Source organism: Oryctolagus cuniculus, chromosome 10 (assembly GCF_051225735.1).
Source record: "Oryctolagus cuniculus isolate XC-2025 breed Fujian yellow rabbit chromosome 10, ASM5122573v1, whole genome shotgun sequence".
NCBI classification, from domain to species: domain Eukaryota; kingdom Metazoa; phylum Chordata; class Mammalia; order Lagomorpha; family Leporidae; genus Oryctolagus; species Oryctolagus cuniculus.
The window spans coordinates 101,603,512-101,620,752 of record NC_142876.1 but is presented as its reverse complement, the minus strand read 5'-3'; the positions used below and the strand labels follow the sequence as shown (position 1 = coordinate 101,620,752).

Here is a 17,241-nt window from a genome sequence, read left to right as displayed (position 1 = left end):
TCCTTTGCCGTTGGTTCACCCTCCAATGGCCGCCGCGGTCGGCGCGCTGCGGCCGGCGCACCGCGCTGATCCGATGGCAGGAGCCAGGAGCCAGGTGCTTTTTCCTGGTCTCCCATGGGGTGCAGGGCCCAAGCACCTGGGCCATCCTCCACTGCACTCCCTGGCCACAGCAGAGGGCTGGCCTGGAAGAGGGGCAACCGGGACAGAATCCGGCGCCCCGACCGGGACTAGAACCCGGTGTGCCGGCGCCGCTAGGCGGAGGATTAGCCTGGTGAGCCGCGGCGCCGGCCAGATTAGTAGTATTTTTTAAAACAAAGGAGAGAGGGGCCAGTGCCATGGCATGGTAGGTGAAGCCTCCACCTGTGTTGCCAGCATCTCCTATGGGCACTGGTTCGTATCCTGGCTGCTCCTCTTCCCATTTTCTCTCTGCTTATGGCCTGGGAAAGCAGTAGAAGATGGTTCAAGTACTTGGGCCTCTGCACCGGCGTGGGAAACCCAGAAGAAGCTCCTGGCTCCGGATCAGCCTAGCTCAAGCCACTGTGTCCATTTGGGGAGTGAACTAGACAATGGAAGACCTTCCTCTCTGTAACTCTACCTCTCAAATAAATAAATAAAATCTTCACTGACATCCCATATGAGCATGGGTTTGAGTCCAGGCTGCTCCACTTCTGATCCAGCTCCCTGCTAATGTGCCCAGGAAAGCAGCAGAGGATGGCCCAAGTGCTTGTGTCTCTGCCATCCATGTTGGAGACCCGGATGGAGGTTCAGGTTCCTGGCTTCAGCATGGCCTAGCCCTGGCAGTTGCAACCATCTGGGGAACCAGCAGATGGGATCATTGGTTTCTCTCTCCTTTCTCCCCCTTTCTCTTTCTTTAACTCTACCTCTCAAATAAACAAAATATATCTAAGCTTAAAAGGTGAAAACAAAGGATTTGGGGTGGGTGCTTAGCACTGCAATTAAAACACCACTTGGGGGTGTTTTACCTGCACTGTGGCATAGCAGGTAAAGTCGCCGCCTGCAGTGCTGGTATCCCATATGGACGCTGGTTCAAGTCCCGGCTGCTCCACTTCCTGTGTAGCTCTCTGCTATGGCCTGGGAAAGCAGTGGAAGATGGCCTAAGTGCTTGGGCCCCTGCATGGGCGTGGGAGACCCAGAGTAAGCTCTCCTGACTTCAGATTGGCACAGCTCTGGCTGTTGCGGCCATCTGGGGAGTGAACCAAAAGATAGATGACCTCTATCTCTCTCTTTCTCTCTCTCTCTGCATCTCTGTAACTTTGTCTTCCAAATAAATAAATAAATCTTAAAAAAAAAAAAAAACAAAAAGACATCACTCAGGATGCCCACACATTCCTTGGCTGAGTGGCCGGATTTGAGCCCTGGTTCCATTTCTGATTCAAGCTTGCTGTTATTCCAGAGCCTGCAAGGAAACAGGTGATAGTTCAAGTACATAGGTCCCTGCTACCCACACATGAAGCCTGGATAGAGTTGCAGGCTCCAGGCTATAGCCTGGCCTAACTCTGACTGTTATAGGTATCTGGGGGATGAACCAGTGAAGGGAAGACACATCTCTGGATGTCTCTTTCTGCCATTCAAGTAAATAAAAATAAACACAAGTGTAAAACAACAACAAAGAATAAAACTACCACATAACACAGCAACTGGAATTTTGAGCATTTACCCCAGAGAAATAAACCTTATTTTTGCACAAAAATTTCTCTCCATAAGTGTAGCATCTTTATTTATAATATCCCCAAATTAGAAAGAACATAAATGTTCTTCAATGGATAAATGGTTAAATTGTGGTACATCCGGCCGGCGCCGTGGCTCACTAGGCTAATCCTCCACCTTGCGGCACCGGCACACCAGGTTCTAGTCCTGGTCGGGGCACTGGATTCTGTCCCGGTTGCCCCTCTTCCAGGCCAGCTCTCTGCTGTGGCCAGGGAGTGCAGTGGAGGATGGCCCAGGTGCTTGGGCCCTGCACCCCATGGGAGACCAGGAAAAGCACCTGGCTCCTGGCTCCTGCCATCAGATCAGTGCGGTGCGCCGGCCGCAGCGTGCCGGCCACGGCGGCCATTGGAGGGTGAACCAACGGCAAAGGAAGACCTTTCTCTCTGTCTCTCTCTCTCACTGTCCACTCTGCCTGTCAAAAAAAAGAAAAAAATAATCCCCAAATTAGAAAGAACATAAATGTTCTTCAATGGATAAATGGTTAAATTGTGGTACATCTGGCCGGCGCCGTGGCTCACTAGGCTAATCCTCCACCTTGCGGCACCGGCACACCAGGTTCTAGTCCTGGTCGGGGCACTGGATTCTGTCCCGGTTGCCCCTCTTCCAGGCCAGCTCTCTGCTGTGGCCAGGGAGTGCAGTGGAGGATGGCCCAAGTGCTTGGGCCCTGCACCCCATGGGAAACCAGGATAAGCACCTGGCTCCAGCCATCGGATCGGCGCGGTACACTGGTCGCAGAGCGCCGGCCGCGGCGGCCATTGGAGGGTGAACCAACGGCAAAGGAAGACCTTTCTCTCTGTCTCTCTCTCTGTCCACTCTGCCTGTCAAAAAAAATAAAAATAAAAATTGTGGTACATCCATACTATACCACCCAGCAATGAAAGTGAATGAACCATTCACACATGGAACAATCCAAACAAACCTCCAGAAAGTCGTGCTGGACTTTAAAAGGCCATTTCAGGTGAGCATTTGGCCTAGAGGCTGAGACACCAGTTAGCATGGGTCCCACACTGGAGTGCCTGGATCCCATACCCACCCCCAGGTCCTGAACTCCAGCATCCTATTAACACAGACCTTGGGAGGGAGCAGTGATGGGTGAAGTAGGTGGGTCCCTGACACCTGAATGGAAGACACAGAATGAGTTCCCAGCAACTGGGCCCTCCTATCCTTGCGGACATTGCTATACTGACCCAGTAGCTGGGAGCTCGCTCTCTATCTTTCCCCTCTCTATCCCTCTGCCTCTCAAATAAACAAGTTTTTAAGCCAAACTGAAAAATTTACATACAGTGTGATTCCCCTAATAAAACCTTCTTGAAATTACAAAATTCCAGAAATGAAGTATACTGGAAGGGCATTGGGCTTCGGGGCGACTGATGGAGACACACGGCTGCTGGGCAGGAGCAGCCTCCCTTTGCTCTGAGCCGGGACTCACCTTCCAAAGTTCCTGCAGTGGCTGCTAACAAGGGTGGGTAGGCCGGGGCTGACACCTCACAGGTGTGGCATTTTGGCTGATTTTTTATACTGCTCTGGTTCTCGACTCTACTAGGACTGCTTCCATGTTCCTGTAAACCTTGAAACTGTTTTGCACATCTGACCTGAGGCCTTTATAAAAAGTGAAAGGACATAAACATGCACAGAAAATTAGCCGGCGCCGCAGCTCACTAGGCTAATCCTCCGCCTTGCGGCGCCGGCACACTGGGTTCTAGTCCCGGTCGGGGCGCCGGATTCTGTCCCGGTTGCCCCTCTTCCAGGCCAGCCCTCTGCTGTGACCAGGGAGTGCAGTGGAGGATGGCCCAGGTGCTTGGGCCCTGCACCCCATGGGAGACCAGGAAAAGCACCTGGCTCCTGGCTCCTGCCATCGGATCAGCGCGGTGCGCCGGCTGCAGCGCGCCGGCCGCGGCGGCCATTGGAGGGTGAACCAACGGCAAAGGAAGACCTTTCTCTCTGTCTCTCTCTCACTGTCCACTCTGCCTGTCAAAAAAAAAAAAAAAAAAAAGCACAGAAAATTGTACACAGAGAGCGAGCCACCTCCCCCCAGACCCCACCCTTACCTGCAACAGGCACTTGATCCGTTCTCCCGGGGTCATGATCCCTGTGGTGAATACACCAGATAACATCCCAGCCGCAAACAACTGGGGGTAACTGCATCGAAAACAAAACCAGAAGCAAATCCTTGTGACTAACCGCCAAGGACAGAGGCAATTCCAGCAAAAAGGATGATTTTGTAAGAAAAAAATGGGCACTTGAACTGGGTAGAAGGCCGGCTATAAATAAGTCAACGTGCTCCATTCTTCCTGGGATGCCCGAGTGGGGACAGTCTGCAGAACAGGACTTGTGTGTGTGCACAGGGGGCCATTAGGACACTCTATAACCACCTGGCGTCCTCTGCACCCCGCACACCATCCCTGGGAGGTAGCCGTGAGTGATGGACACTCCTGAGCTTCTACCCATGGCCCTGGTAATGTTCCTTTCCCAAATGGTAATGCTTCATCCCCAGATGCCATGCAGGACAGTGGACATGGCAGGGGGCAGGGGCAGGGTCCTGCGGGTCTCAGTCTTCGTTCAGACAGGAAGATGCTGCTCTGAGTATGACATAACGGTATGAGAACACAGGCATGGCCCTTGTACAGCTGTGAGCTGGCACACATGCCAAAGGATCCGGTGCCTCAGACAGGGCACACGGTCCACTAACAGCCTAACGCAGCTTCAAAACCATCTCTCGGCCGGCGCCGCAGCTCACTAGGCTAATCCTCCGCCTTGTGGCACCGGCACACCAGGTTCTAGTCCCGGTCAGGGCGCCAGATTCTGTCCCGGTTGCCCCTCTTCCAGGCCAGCTCTCTGCTGTGGCCAGGGAGCGCAGTGGAGGATGGCCCAGGTGCTTGGGCCCTGCACCCCATGGGAGACCAGGAAAAGCACCTGGCTCCTGCCATCGGATCAGCGCGGTGCGCCAGCCAGAGCGCGCCAGCCGCAGCGGCCATTGGAGGGTGAACCAACGGCAAAAGGAAGACCTTTCTCTCTGTCTCTCTCACTGTCCACTCTGCCTGTCAAAAAAAAAAAAAAAAAAAAAAAATCTCTCACATAGCCACAGCTGTTTACAGAAGCTGGCAAGGATTCCAGAAATACTTACATAGTCTTATGTTACGTCCTAGACCCTTGCTCAGGCTACCATGGACTTCTGTGGTGACAGAATAACCACATGGCATCCTAGGCTTCTTCCCTTGAGCTCCTGGATGCCAGGGTAGGCTGCCTGCAGTCCCTCCCAGGGCTGCTCACCTGCGCGGCTCAGTCTGAGGGCACCTTGTGATCCGACATGTCCACTCAGACTTCTCCTGCATCCTAAGAAGCCCCTCTGTTTTTATTAACTACTTTGTAATTCTGAGCTACACTTCTGATTCAGCTGCCTCTTCATGCCCAAATACAACTCCTTAAAGCTTATCTTACTGTAACAGAGAAACCAGTATCTGAAATCCTTATAGTCATGTTAAAATCATGTTCTAAAAATAAGGAAAACAAAAGATGGAACATACACTTCTCTCAACCAGCTGGTGGCAAACAAGGCGGCTGCTGTCACTATTACGGCACCAAAGACCAGGCACAGTCTAGACTCATATTTTAACATTCAGACCTCCCAATGCCCTGTGGCACTGGGATTGCTGATTTCCCCAGTCACAGACGTTACCCCCTAGAAAAAATCATGACAATCTGGTAAGGGCAGAGGCCAGGGCTTTCTTCTTCTTCTTCTTCCCTTTTGGTTGCTAAGACAAAGGAGACTCAGGTACCTCCTTGATGTGGAACTTCCTGGAGTCCATCTTGGAGCCCAGGAGTGTAGTCACTGCCTGTCCACCAGGGTCCTTCTGCTAGCCCGGTCACACCATCAGCAGAACAGGGCTAAGTGCTCCAGGCTGTAAGTACTCACCTGAGCACATCCTCTGGTCCTTTCTGTTGTAGTTTCTTCCCCAAACCAAATCCAAAGAAGCATACAGCAAACATGGGGGTGACCCCGATGATAGGGGCAGCCATGCCCCGATACAGCCCTGTGACACCCTGCAAGCAAGCACAGGAGCGGAAGCTGTTTACATACACCACCATGCTTCGGACCAAGACAAGGGATGCAGTGTGTCCTCTGACCTGTGCCTGCCTTCTTCTCCAAGGAAGGAGAGCTTTAATAAGGAAGAAAACCCACACACTCACCACATCTAACTGGACTTATACACTGTACAGAAACTGTAAATAGTTTCCATTCTGGAAGCCCTCTGTCAAAGTGGAGTAGAGCCTACCCTTTTACCTGGAAATCCTTGGTCTAGAAATGTATTCTAAGGAAAGAGATATGTAAAAACAAAGACATCGGGAATACACATAAGTCACTGAAGTTTTGGAACAAACTTAAATGCTACCAAATAGGGGATAAATTACATGAATTTCATATAGGAACTACTGTATAACTATGAAATCACATTTAACATGAGAAGACACCATTAAATGAAAAAGAAAAATAAGCAGACTACAAAACAGTATATACACACACACACACACACACACACACACACATATTTTTAAACAGGCAGAGTGGATAGTGAGAGAGAGAGACAGAGAGGCCTCCAATGGCCACCACGGCTGGCGCACTGCGGCCAGCACACCGCGCTGATCCGAAGCCAGGAGCCAGGTGCTTCTCCTGGTCTCCCATGGGGTGCAGGGCTCAAGCACTTGGGCCATCCTCCACTGCCTTCCAGGGCCACAGCAGAGAGCTGGCCTGGAAGAGGGGCAACCGGGAAAGAATCTGGCGCCCCGACCGGGACTAGAACCCGGTGTGCCAGCGCCGCTAGGTGGAGGATTAGCCTATTGAGCCACGGCGCCGGCCACACATATATATATAAACAGTATATACAATGTGATGTGAATTCCTTGGGCTGAGATACAAATGATTAGAAATTTTGGGGTTGGCGTTGTGGCATAGTGGGTGAAGCCACCGCCTGCAGTGCCAGCATCCCATGTGGGCGCTGGTTCAGGTCCCAGCTGCTCCACTTCCGATCCAGCTCTCTGCTGTGGCCTGGGAGGGAAGTGGAAGACGGCCCGAGTGCTTGGGCCCCAGCACGTGCACAGGGAACATGGAGGAAGCTCCTGGCTCTTGACTTTGGATCAGCGCAGCTCTAGCCGTTGTGGCCAACTAGGGAGTGAACCGGCAGATGGAGGACCTCTCTTTCTCTCTCTGTGTAACTCTGACTTTCAAATAAATAAATAAATCTTTTAAAAAAAATTTGAGGGTGGCGCAGTGGGTTAAAGCCCTGGCCCGAAGCACCAGCATCCCATGTTGCCGCCGGTTCTAGTCCTGGCTGCTCCTCTTCTGATCCAGCTCTCTGCTGCGGCCTGGGAAAGCAGTGGAAGATGGCCCGAGTCCTTGGGCCCCTGCACCCACGTGGGAGACCCAGAAGAAGCTCCTGGCTCCTGGCTTCAGCCTGCCCCTGCAATGGCTATTGTATCTGGGGAGCAAAGCAGCAGATGGAAGATCTCTTTCTCTCTGTGTCTCACCATCTCCCTGTGTAACTCTGACTTTAAAATTAAAAAAATTTAAAAATTTTTTTGTACTTTCTAGACATTAAGTTGCAATTTTTGTTAGACCTAAACATATATTTTTAGCTGTACAGTTTAGCAATGACAGTGGCTATGCAGTAGCCAATCAATCATTACAAAGACAAACAGAGGCAGTAACAGAGGTCGTAAACCAAGGAAAAGGCAGATGAGGCACCTGCCAGGGCAGGGGTCTAGTCCAAGAGAGATGGAGCACGTGCCCAGGACGGCACTGGGCATCCACAGGAGAGTAAGAAGACAGAGGACTCCAGGAGGGAGGTTCCCAAGAAAAACAGAGCAAAACCACACACACTGAAACAACAAAAAGTGACTGTTTAGGCAGTGTGGCGCGCCAAACAGAAAGGTACTTTACAGAATAACAGACAGCAAGTCAAAGAAAAGCACACCAGAAATCAACGCAACTGTTAACCCAACTCCTGGGGCAACAAAATGCTGCACAAGGAGTAAAGTCCTAGTACCTTAGCTGACAAAGATACAAAATAGATGAACATACATATGATTAAGAGAAATAAATCAAGTTTTAACCATGAAAACAGTGAATTGGATTAAAGCACAAAGTGTGACAAAATAACATGGAGGGCAGGGTGGAGAGGACTTGGCACTGTAAGATGTATTAATAGGTTAAGCCACTGCTTGTGACTGCCTGCAACCCATATTGGAATTCTGGTTCAAGTCCCAGCTGCTCCGCTTCCAGCTTCCTGCTAAGACATCCTTGAAGGCAGCAGATGATAGCCTAAGTACTATCTGGACTCCTGCCACCGAGGTGGGAGATTCTGGATGGAGCTCCTGGCTCCTGGCTTCAGCCAGATCCAGCTCTATCCATTGCAGTCTAGGGAGTGAACCAATGGATGGAAGATCTCTCTCTTTTTCTGGGTCATTCTGCTGTTTAAGTAGATGAAAATAAACATTTTCTTTAAAAAAAGTTAAAATAATCTACAAAAACAGGTAGCTAAAACACATAAAAGCACATAAAACAGAACAATAACTGTGCGTTGTACAGATAGGCAGACAGCATAAACAATTCAAAGAGGTAAAAGTTGTTGCCTCCAGAGGGGAAGGAATACAGATCACTTTGTTACTTTGCTATAAAGCCTGTCCTAACAAGGCACGTGTCTACATAACTTTAGCATAAAATAAATGCTTAAAAGAAAAATGCTTTCATATATTTATTAACCATTATTTGCTTTTATCTGACCATCTGTTTTTATTCATTCTTCATTATGGGTTCTTTATATAGTCTATCACCATGTTTCAATATTGTCCCAAGTTTATTCTTTGTCTTTTAATGGCATTATGACTGTTAAAATACTTTTTACTGTTAAAAAAAAGTAATGCTTTCAATGTTTTTTCCCTTAAGTCTTCTATTACTGTATGTTTTAATATGAAATGTTTAACCAAAAAAAGGTTAAAGTTGCTCCTTATAGAGGACAAACAGGATGGAGAAACTGCCCCACAGCAGACCCTGGGCATCTGCACCTTTCTACACCCAAAGGGGCACAACTGTACCTCCCAAAACCTGCAGGGGCCACACACTGGTCCAGGCTGCAGGTGGACTCACCAAGCACCAGTGCAGAGGCAGTACACAGGAAAAGGACAGAGACACTTAAAAGCAGCTTCCAACAACTCTGCACATGGGCTGAGAAGGATGTCAAGGTCCTGAGGAGCCAGGATCGGACCTCCTGACACTCCCTTCTCCTGGACCGGCCACTCCGTTGCATGCATCAGCCAGGGCCCTTGCCTGATGGGCCCAGAAAGCAGGGAGCTCAGTCTGGCACAGAAACAACGAGGAACAGAGAGTTGACTCCAAATTTTCTCCCCCACTGCAACTTCTCAGTGTAGTACTCCTTACACCTATCACCATGGTGCCTTCAAATAGTCTGCCTTACAATCTTTTTTTTTTTTTTTTTTTTGACAGGCAGAGTGGACAGTGAGAGAGAGAGACAGAGAGAAAGGTCTTCCTTTGCCGTTGGTTCACCCTCCAATGGCCGCCGCAGCCGCCGCGCTGATCCGATGGCAGGAGCCAGGAGCCAGGTGCTTTTCCTGGTCTCCCATGGGGTGCAGGGCCCAAGCATCTGGGCCATCCTCCACTGCACTCTCTGGCCACAGCAGAGAGCTGGCCTGGAAGAGGGGCAACCGGGACAGAATCCGGCGCCCCAACCGGGGCTAGAACCTGGTGTGCCGGCGCCGCTAGGCGGAGGATTAGCCTAGTGAGCCGCGGCGCTGGCCTCAGATAAATAAATCTTAAGAAAAAAAAAGGTCCTTGCCACGTTGAATAGGCTTCCTTATTCCGTATGTGTTCATATGCTGGCCTTTTGTTTTGTTTAAGATTGTAAGGCAGGGCCGGCGCCGCGGCTCACTAGGCTAATCCTCCGCCTTGCGGCGCCGGCACACCGGGTTCTAGTCCCGGTTGGGGCGCCGGATTCTGTCCCGGTTGCCCCTCTTCCAGGCCAGCTCTCTGCTGTGGCCAGAGAGTGCAGTGGAGGATGGCCCAGGTGCTTGGGCCCTGCACCCCATGGGAGACCAGGAAAAGCACCTGGCTCCTGGCTCCTGCCATCGGATCAGCATGGTGCGCCAGCCGCAGCGCGCCGACCGCGGCGGCCATTGGAGGGTGAACCAACGGCAAAGGGAAGACCTTTCTCTCTGTCTCTCTCTCTCACTGTCCACTCTGCCTGTCAAAAAAAAAAAAAAAAAAAAAGATTTATTTATCTGGGCCAGTGCGCAGCTCACTACGCTAATCCTCTGCCTGCGGCACCGACACAATGGGTTCTAGTCCCACTCGGGGTGCCAGAATCTATCCCAGTTGTCCCTCTTCCAGTCCAGCTCTCTGCTGCGGCCCAGGAGTGCAGTAGAGGATGGCCCAGGTCCTTGGGCCTGCACCCACATGGGAGACCAGGAGAAGCACCTGGTTCCTGGCTTTGGATCAGCGCGGTGTGCCGGCCGTAGCAGCCATTGGAGGGTGAACCAACAGTAAAGGAAGACCTTTCTCTCTGTCTCTCTCTCTCACTGTCCACTCTGCCTGTCAAAAATAAAAAATAAAATAAAATAAAATATTTATTTATCTGAAAGAGTTACAGAGAGAAGGGGAGCAACAGAGAGAGAGAGAAATCTTCCATCTGCTGGTTCACTCCCAAGATGGCCACAACTGCGACCACTGTGCCAGGCTGAAGCCAAGGAGCCAAGAGCTTCATTTGGGTCTCCCATGTGGGTAGCAGGGGACCAAACACTGCTTTTCCCAGACCATTAGCAGGAAGCTAGATGGAAGTGGAGCAGCAGGAACTTGAACCCGAGCCCATATGGGATACCGATGTTGCAGGTGGTGGCTTTATCAGATACCCCACAATGCTGGTCTAGAAACTGGGTTTATACAAGCTATACTCACCAGGCCCCCAGTACCTAGCACAGTGTCTAACCCCTACATGGCACTCAATAATGTTTGCTGGCCTAGAGGTATGTAAACCTGTCTCTCTTCCGTAAGGTCAGAGTACTCTGAGCAGACCTGAGCCTGGAGCCTCCATGAGACTCCACCCTGCACAGCGAGATGTCAGGAAGAGGGCCTTAAAGAGAGGGAAGCATCACGCCACTGAAGTAGAACTGGCTGAACCCCAGGCCCACCTTCTATACCTGCAGGAACCCTGGGAACGTCTCCAGAGCTGAGCCAGCACTCACCAGCACTCCATTTTTATCCAGGTGACACTTACTGCTCAATTTCTACATATTTAACAGTGGTTTTCTGTTTAAGAGATTTCAGAAAGCAAAGCAAACATTCTTAATGAGGTCATTTTATGCATGTGCTAATGAAGTGAGCAATAAATATCACTAATACATAATACTTTAAAAAATCATATTTTCACTATTAAAAATATGAAAAAAATGTAATCAAATACCTCTAAGCCAATTTAGGGGCTGGCATTGTGGTGTAGCAGGTTAAGCCTGCGCCTACGATGCCAGCATCCCATATGGGCATCGGTCAGAGACCGGCCTGCTCCACTTCTGATCCAGCTCCCTGCTAATGTATCTGGGAAAAGAGTAAAAGATGGCCCAAATGCTTGGGCCCCTGTATCCACATGGGTTCCTGGCTTTTGTCTGGCTCAGCCCAGGCCATTGCGCCCATTTGGAGAGAGCCAGCAGATGGAAGATCTCTCTCACTCTGTCTCCCCTACTATCTCTGTAACTCTGCCTTCCAGATAAATTTTAAAAATAAACCTTATTTTTAAAAAGCCAATTTAATGTCCCTGTCTAGGGCTTGAAGACTCTGCTGGCCTCTCTCCAAGACTGGCTGACTTTTCCTCTAGATTTCACACACACTCTGATGCAGATCCTGGTTGAAGTGATTGATCTAGAAGTGCATTTTGCGCATTTCACGTCTACAATTATTCCTTACTAATTCCCTGTAATTTAAATTCTGTCTTCCAAACGGCAGAACCATTTTATTTGCCTTGGCCATCTGTATAAAACAGTAGCCGGAACCATCAAACACTCCAGAGTGGATGATAACAGGAGGACACAGGTGACACCACAAGGGAGGGGCAGCTGTGCGATACATCTCCAGCAGAATCACAGCAAGTTTGGGAGCACCAGACACCATACCTCTCTAATAAGGGTCTTCCGGAAACAGTCAATGGTCCCAGAGTACATGGGAGGCTGTCCAGGCAAACTGGGTGGTTGTGTCTGCAGTCGGACCTGAAATCAAAAGTTAAAATACAGTTACCAAGGCCAGTGTTGCAGTGCTTGTGATGTTGATATCCCATAATAAGAGCTACTCCACTTCTGATCTAGCTTCCTGCTAATGAGCCTGGGAAGGTAGCAGAAGATGGCCCAAGTGCTTGGGCTCCTACCACCCATGTGGAGAACCACAATGGAGCTCCTGGCTCCTGCCTTCAGCCTAGCTGTTGCAGTCATTTGGGGAGTGAGCCACCAGATGCATGATCTCTCTCTCTCTCTCTGTCACTCTTTAAAGTAGTACATACGTTTTATATATAAAGTCACCTACTAGAATCAGAACTGCCTGTCAGCAGCCATGTCCAAACTGTCTACCAAACAGAACAGTGAAACCTGAACATCTCATCTATATATCTATATATGTCTTCAGGATTTACTTAATCTGCTGGATTCAGACTTCTCTTTCATTAGTATTTCATTCCTTTTTTAGTGGGAAATAATATCCCATTGTATAAAATTACCACCTTTTATATACATTCATCAATCAATAGGCCTTTGTGATTTTCTCACTTTGATTATTATGAATACTGATATAAACAACTATATATAAGTTTTGTGTAGATATATATTTTCTTTTTTAAAAATTAATCATTTATTTGAGAGGCAGAGTTAGAGATGTAGAGAGAAATCTTCCATCCACTATTTCACTGCCCAAATGGCTGTAATGGCCAGAGCTGGGTAGAACCAAAGCCAGGAGCCAGGAGCTTCTTCTGGGTCTCTCATATGGGTGCAGGAGCCCAAGCACCTGGGCCATCCTCTGCTGTTTTCCTAGGCACATTAGCAGGGAGGTGGATCAGAAGTAAAGCAGCTAAGATCCGAATCCGTGCCTGTATGGGATGCTGGCACTGGAGACAGCAGCTTTCCCCACTATGCCACAGCCCCCTGGATATATATTTTCAAGTTTATCAGTACTATATTAAGGCTTTCCAAGGAAACAGAACTAACCCTGTGTGTTTATTTTATAAGCAATTGGCTCATGGAGTTACAGAAGCTGAGAAATCTAAAGACCTGCAGTTAGTAAGCCAGAGACTCAGGAAGAGCCAACTTTCAAGTGTGGAAGCAAGCAAAGACTGGATGTCTCGGCTCAAGCAGCCAGGGAAGTTGGACGGGTCAGCCTCTTATCCTAGCCAGGCCTTTAACTGATCGGAGAAGGGTCACCTACGTTAGGGAGGACAGTCTGCTCTTTTCAGATGGTTACTATCCAAAATATCCTCCCAGACACACCCAGAACAATGTGTAACCAAATACGGGGGTGCCTTGTGGCCCGATCAAGTTGACACATAAAATTAAGCAACACAGATCCAGAACTGTGGTACAGCCGGTAAAGCCATTGCCTGTGGCTCCAGCATCTACATGGGCACCAGTTTGAGTCCAGGCTGCTCCACTTCCAATCCAGCTCCCTGCTAATGCACCTGAGAAAACAAATGCTTGGGCCCCTGCACCCACCTGGGAACTTTGAAAGCTCCTGGCTCCTGGCTTTGGATTGGCCCCATTTGAGACACTGTAGCCCTTCCGGAAGTGAACCAGCAGGTGGAAACTCACTCTCTGTAATTCTACCTTTCAAATAAATAAATCTTTAAAAACCTTTAAGCATCACAAGCATTTTATCTATGTAGAATTTCTTGGCCATATGTTAACTCTCTTTAGGCTTCTGAGGAACTACCAGACTGCTTTAAAAGTGGTTTACGTTCTCACCAGCAGTGCGTAGAAGGTTCCACTTTCTCCACATTCTCATTAACACGTGTTATTATCTGTCTCTATTATAGGCATCATGATGGGTGTGACGTGGCATCTCATGGTGATTATGATTTGCATTTTCATCATGGGTAGTGATGTTGAACATTTTTTCATGTGCTTCTTGTCCATTTGTATATCTTTTTTGGAGAAATGTCTATTTAGGTTCTTTCCCTATTTTCAATTAGCTACTATCCAGACTAAAATATGAGAGATTTGAGCCAGACTACCCACACAAGCTGCTCCCCAAAACCAATCCAGCCTTCTGCCAATGCCCACCCTGGGAGGCTGCAGGTGACAGCTCACGTCGTCCCTGCCTCCTACCTGGGAGACCAGGATTGCATCCACCCTGCTGGCTTAGGCCTGCATACATTTGGGAGTGAACCAGTGAATGGACAATCTCTCTGTGTATGTTTCTCCCTGAATTTCAAATAAATAAATAGAATGTTATAAATATCCAAATGGTCTTTGGCAGAAAAAGGGTTCCCCACCCCTGATCTGGGCAGTGGAGGTGAACACAAGTCTATGGGGTTTTTGGGATGCAACAGAACTGTCCAGAAGCTACCATTGCTTTATGGCCAAAATTCCTTGTACTGGCCTTCAGATCCTCGGTCAGGCCCCAACGTGCAAGCCCACACTTGCCTTTAACTCCTGCCCTGCAGTCAAAAAGCACGTGTTTGATGCAAACTTAATCCCTGACGCTACAGTACTGGGAGGTGGGGCTTAGTGGGAGGTGTTTGGGCCGTGAATGGATTGATGCCAACTACAAAAGGTCCTTGGGCTTCAACTGGGTTTCTCGTCCTCTCACCCTCTCTTGCCCTTCCACTTTCTGCCATGGGATGACACAGCACCAAGGCCCTCTCCAGATGTGGGTCCCTGAATCCTGGACATCCCATCTGTGAGAACTGTAAGAAAGAAACCTCTCTTCTTTATTAATTATCCAGTCTCTAGCATTCTGCTACTGCAGCATACAAAGGGCTAAAATACTCTCCTGTGTCAGACTGTCTGGGTCTCCCTTCTTTTCTGGTCAGGGCTCAGCCGGCCCTTCAATGTGGGCCCTATGCCACCTTCCAGGGTCTTCCTGTCCCACAGCTTGGGAGTGCTGAGCTCTGGGCTCCACGAGCCTCATGGGCCATGGCTCAGTCACATGAAATCTCCAAAAGTACTTCAAGGTCAGGCTTTGGCTGGAGCCCGCCTAGCTCTCTGAGGCAAAGGGACAGCAGCCAGCAATGTGTGGTTTGGGTTTACACTAAAAAGAGGCTTTCTGGTTATTAAATATGCCAGTGAGCATTTTCAGTCAATTACAATTCAGTCCAGAGGTCACTGGGCTCCTCCTGGGAGTAACAGCAAGGGCACCAGTATACAGAGATAGGAGTAACATTCGTATCAGGCAGCAAATAAGGGTTTTATTCTTTTTAGTAATACGTCCCAGACACCGAGAACTAAGACCTCTGCATCACAGCCCAGCAGCAGTAAGAGACAACAGACAACAGTGCTACTTGGAATGACCACTGTCAAGGAGGCACTCACACACACAGCACTTGCCACCAGCAGAATCAACATCTGATCTCACGTTGCACAATGCCCTAACCAGCCCAACTCCTTTAACCCTGCTCTTGCTATAGAATGGACCCAGTATGAGCTCTGCCCCAGAGCAGCTCCTCTGTTGGAGCAATGGCAGCAGAGTTTGCTAAGTCTGCCAAAAGAAAGGACCCACGAAACGACTTCCCTGCGGGGGGAAGTGGAATCAGCATCCTATCAAGGCCCTCCGCCCGGCTGATCTGTCAGACTAACACCTGCTCCACACCCGCCCACCCCATCAGGACTGCTCAGCTTCCTTCTAGTCTGCATGCAGAAATACGACTAGCCACCCAGGCTGAAGTGTCAAAGGCTGAGCCACGGGACTCGGACTTTGGTCTCCACCAAGGCCTCGCTGGAAGGTTGCAAAGGGAAGACCTGGGAGCTGTGACCGGCGGCCTGGCCTTACTTTCCTTGTACGGGGCTTAGTCATTGAGGGCATCGTCCCTGATGCCTCTGCCCAGAAAGCTGAGCAGGCTACCTTGGGTGAGTCCCGGAATTCCCTCTCCAGGCCAGAGAGGTGTGAGCCACAGGGCTGGAGCCCTCTGACCCCGGAGACGTCTCCAGAGCGCCCAAGCCTGTCTTTAGCTGTCTTTACGAGGGCCGAGTTTCAGCTTTGATGACAGTGCCAGGGCTGTCTGAAATCAGAGCTTCGGGGAGATGCTTGCCCACCTCCACAAAACCAGTGCCGGGCGGACTGCGGGTCCGGGAGTTTCAGTCGCAACTCTTTGCGCCTTCCACTCTGGGCCGCGTCCCCGGCGTCCCCGGCGTCCCCGCCGTCCCCGCCGCTGAGAGCGGCTCGCGCGCGCACACAAGACCCCACTGGTGTCCGCGGTGCGCGCCTCGCGGGGGACCCTGCTGTCTGCGTCCCGCCCCGGCCTCCTCCCCCAGACCCGCGTCCCGGCTCCCCCGCACCTTGACCGTGTCCAGGGGGTGCCCCACGAACACGAGGCACACGCCGCCGAAGCCGCCGGCCAGGAAGTTCTTGAGCGGGCTGATGGGCTTCGGCTGCTCGGCCATGGCCAGTCCGTCAGTCAGCGCCTGTCCGTTCCCAGCCGTCCCGCTCCGCTGCCCGGGCTGCAGCGCCGGCGCCGCCGACCTTTCACCCACTTCGGGGTGGGCGGGGCACCAACCCGGAGCAGGTCGGGAGGACGGCCCAGGCGGCCCTGCCCCTGCTTCCGCCGGGGGTGCTTCCGGCATCGGCCCCGCCCCCGATGGGCGTGGCTAGCCCCACTGCGGGAGGGGCGGGGTTCAGGAGTGCCGGCTGATGGACTTAATCCTCCAGGAAGTCTTCCCGGGTTTACTTGTCTTCTTCTTCCGGTTCTCGTGCTTGCATGCCCTCCACAGAGGTTGACAACTCCCTGCTAAGTTCCGAGCGCTCTTTTAGGTGCTAGAGGGACGGCTGGCAGCACAGCACACAGGAGCTCACCGATCATAAGAGGGATACTGCAAGGTGTCCGGCGGGTAACAAATCTTCCCAGGCAGACGAATCAATAAATTCAAAGGTTTTTATTGGGATTCCGCTCCCGGGCGAGGTTCCCCGGTCCCGGTTCCCCGGTCCCAACAGAGCAACAGAGCGGGGGCCCGGGGAAGTCGCGCGTCAGAGATTGGGAGGGCTCCTTTTATAGATTCAGGGCATGGGGGTTAAAGGTTGAGGCAGGTCTGATCCTCATTGGTTGACCTTCAGGCACCCGCAGGGACCTTGACAAGGACTTTTCTTCCCCACAAGTACAGGTAGGGGCCTCTCCATTCCCGGAAGTGTAGGCCTTCCTTCCATGCGGATCCCAAAGCTTCCAGATACGTCGATGAAAAGTGCACAGTGTGTCAAATGGTAAAAGCTGCCATGGAGAAAAACAAACCCAGGAAGAAAGTTAAAGGGGGTGTGTGTGTGTGTGGAAA

The 17,241-nt window shown here is 50.6% G+C and overlaps 1 protein-coding gene across 1 annotated transcript in view; it reads right to left on the bottom strand.

Moving 5' to 3' along the window:
• Nucleotides 1-16,450, bottom strand: part of SLC25A20 (solute carrier family 25 member 20) — a 32,544-nt gene extending 16,094 nt beyond the window's left edge. Inside the window, exons 1-4 of the mRNA XM_002713398.6 lie at nt 16,258-16,450; nt 11,899-11,991; nt 5,642-5,769; nt 3,777-3,867 (exon numbers count right to left, since the gene is read on the bottom strand). Coding sequence (XP_002713444.2) covers nt 3,777-3,867; nt 5,642-5,769; nt 11,899-11,991; nt 16,258-16,362 — 417 coding nt within the window. The 5' untranslated portion in view covers nt 16,363-16,450. The remainder of the gene's footprint in view (nt 1-3,776; nt 3,868-5,641; nt 5,770-11,898; nt 11,992-16,257) is intronic.
• Nucleotides 16,451-17,241: the final 791 nt, after the last annotated feature.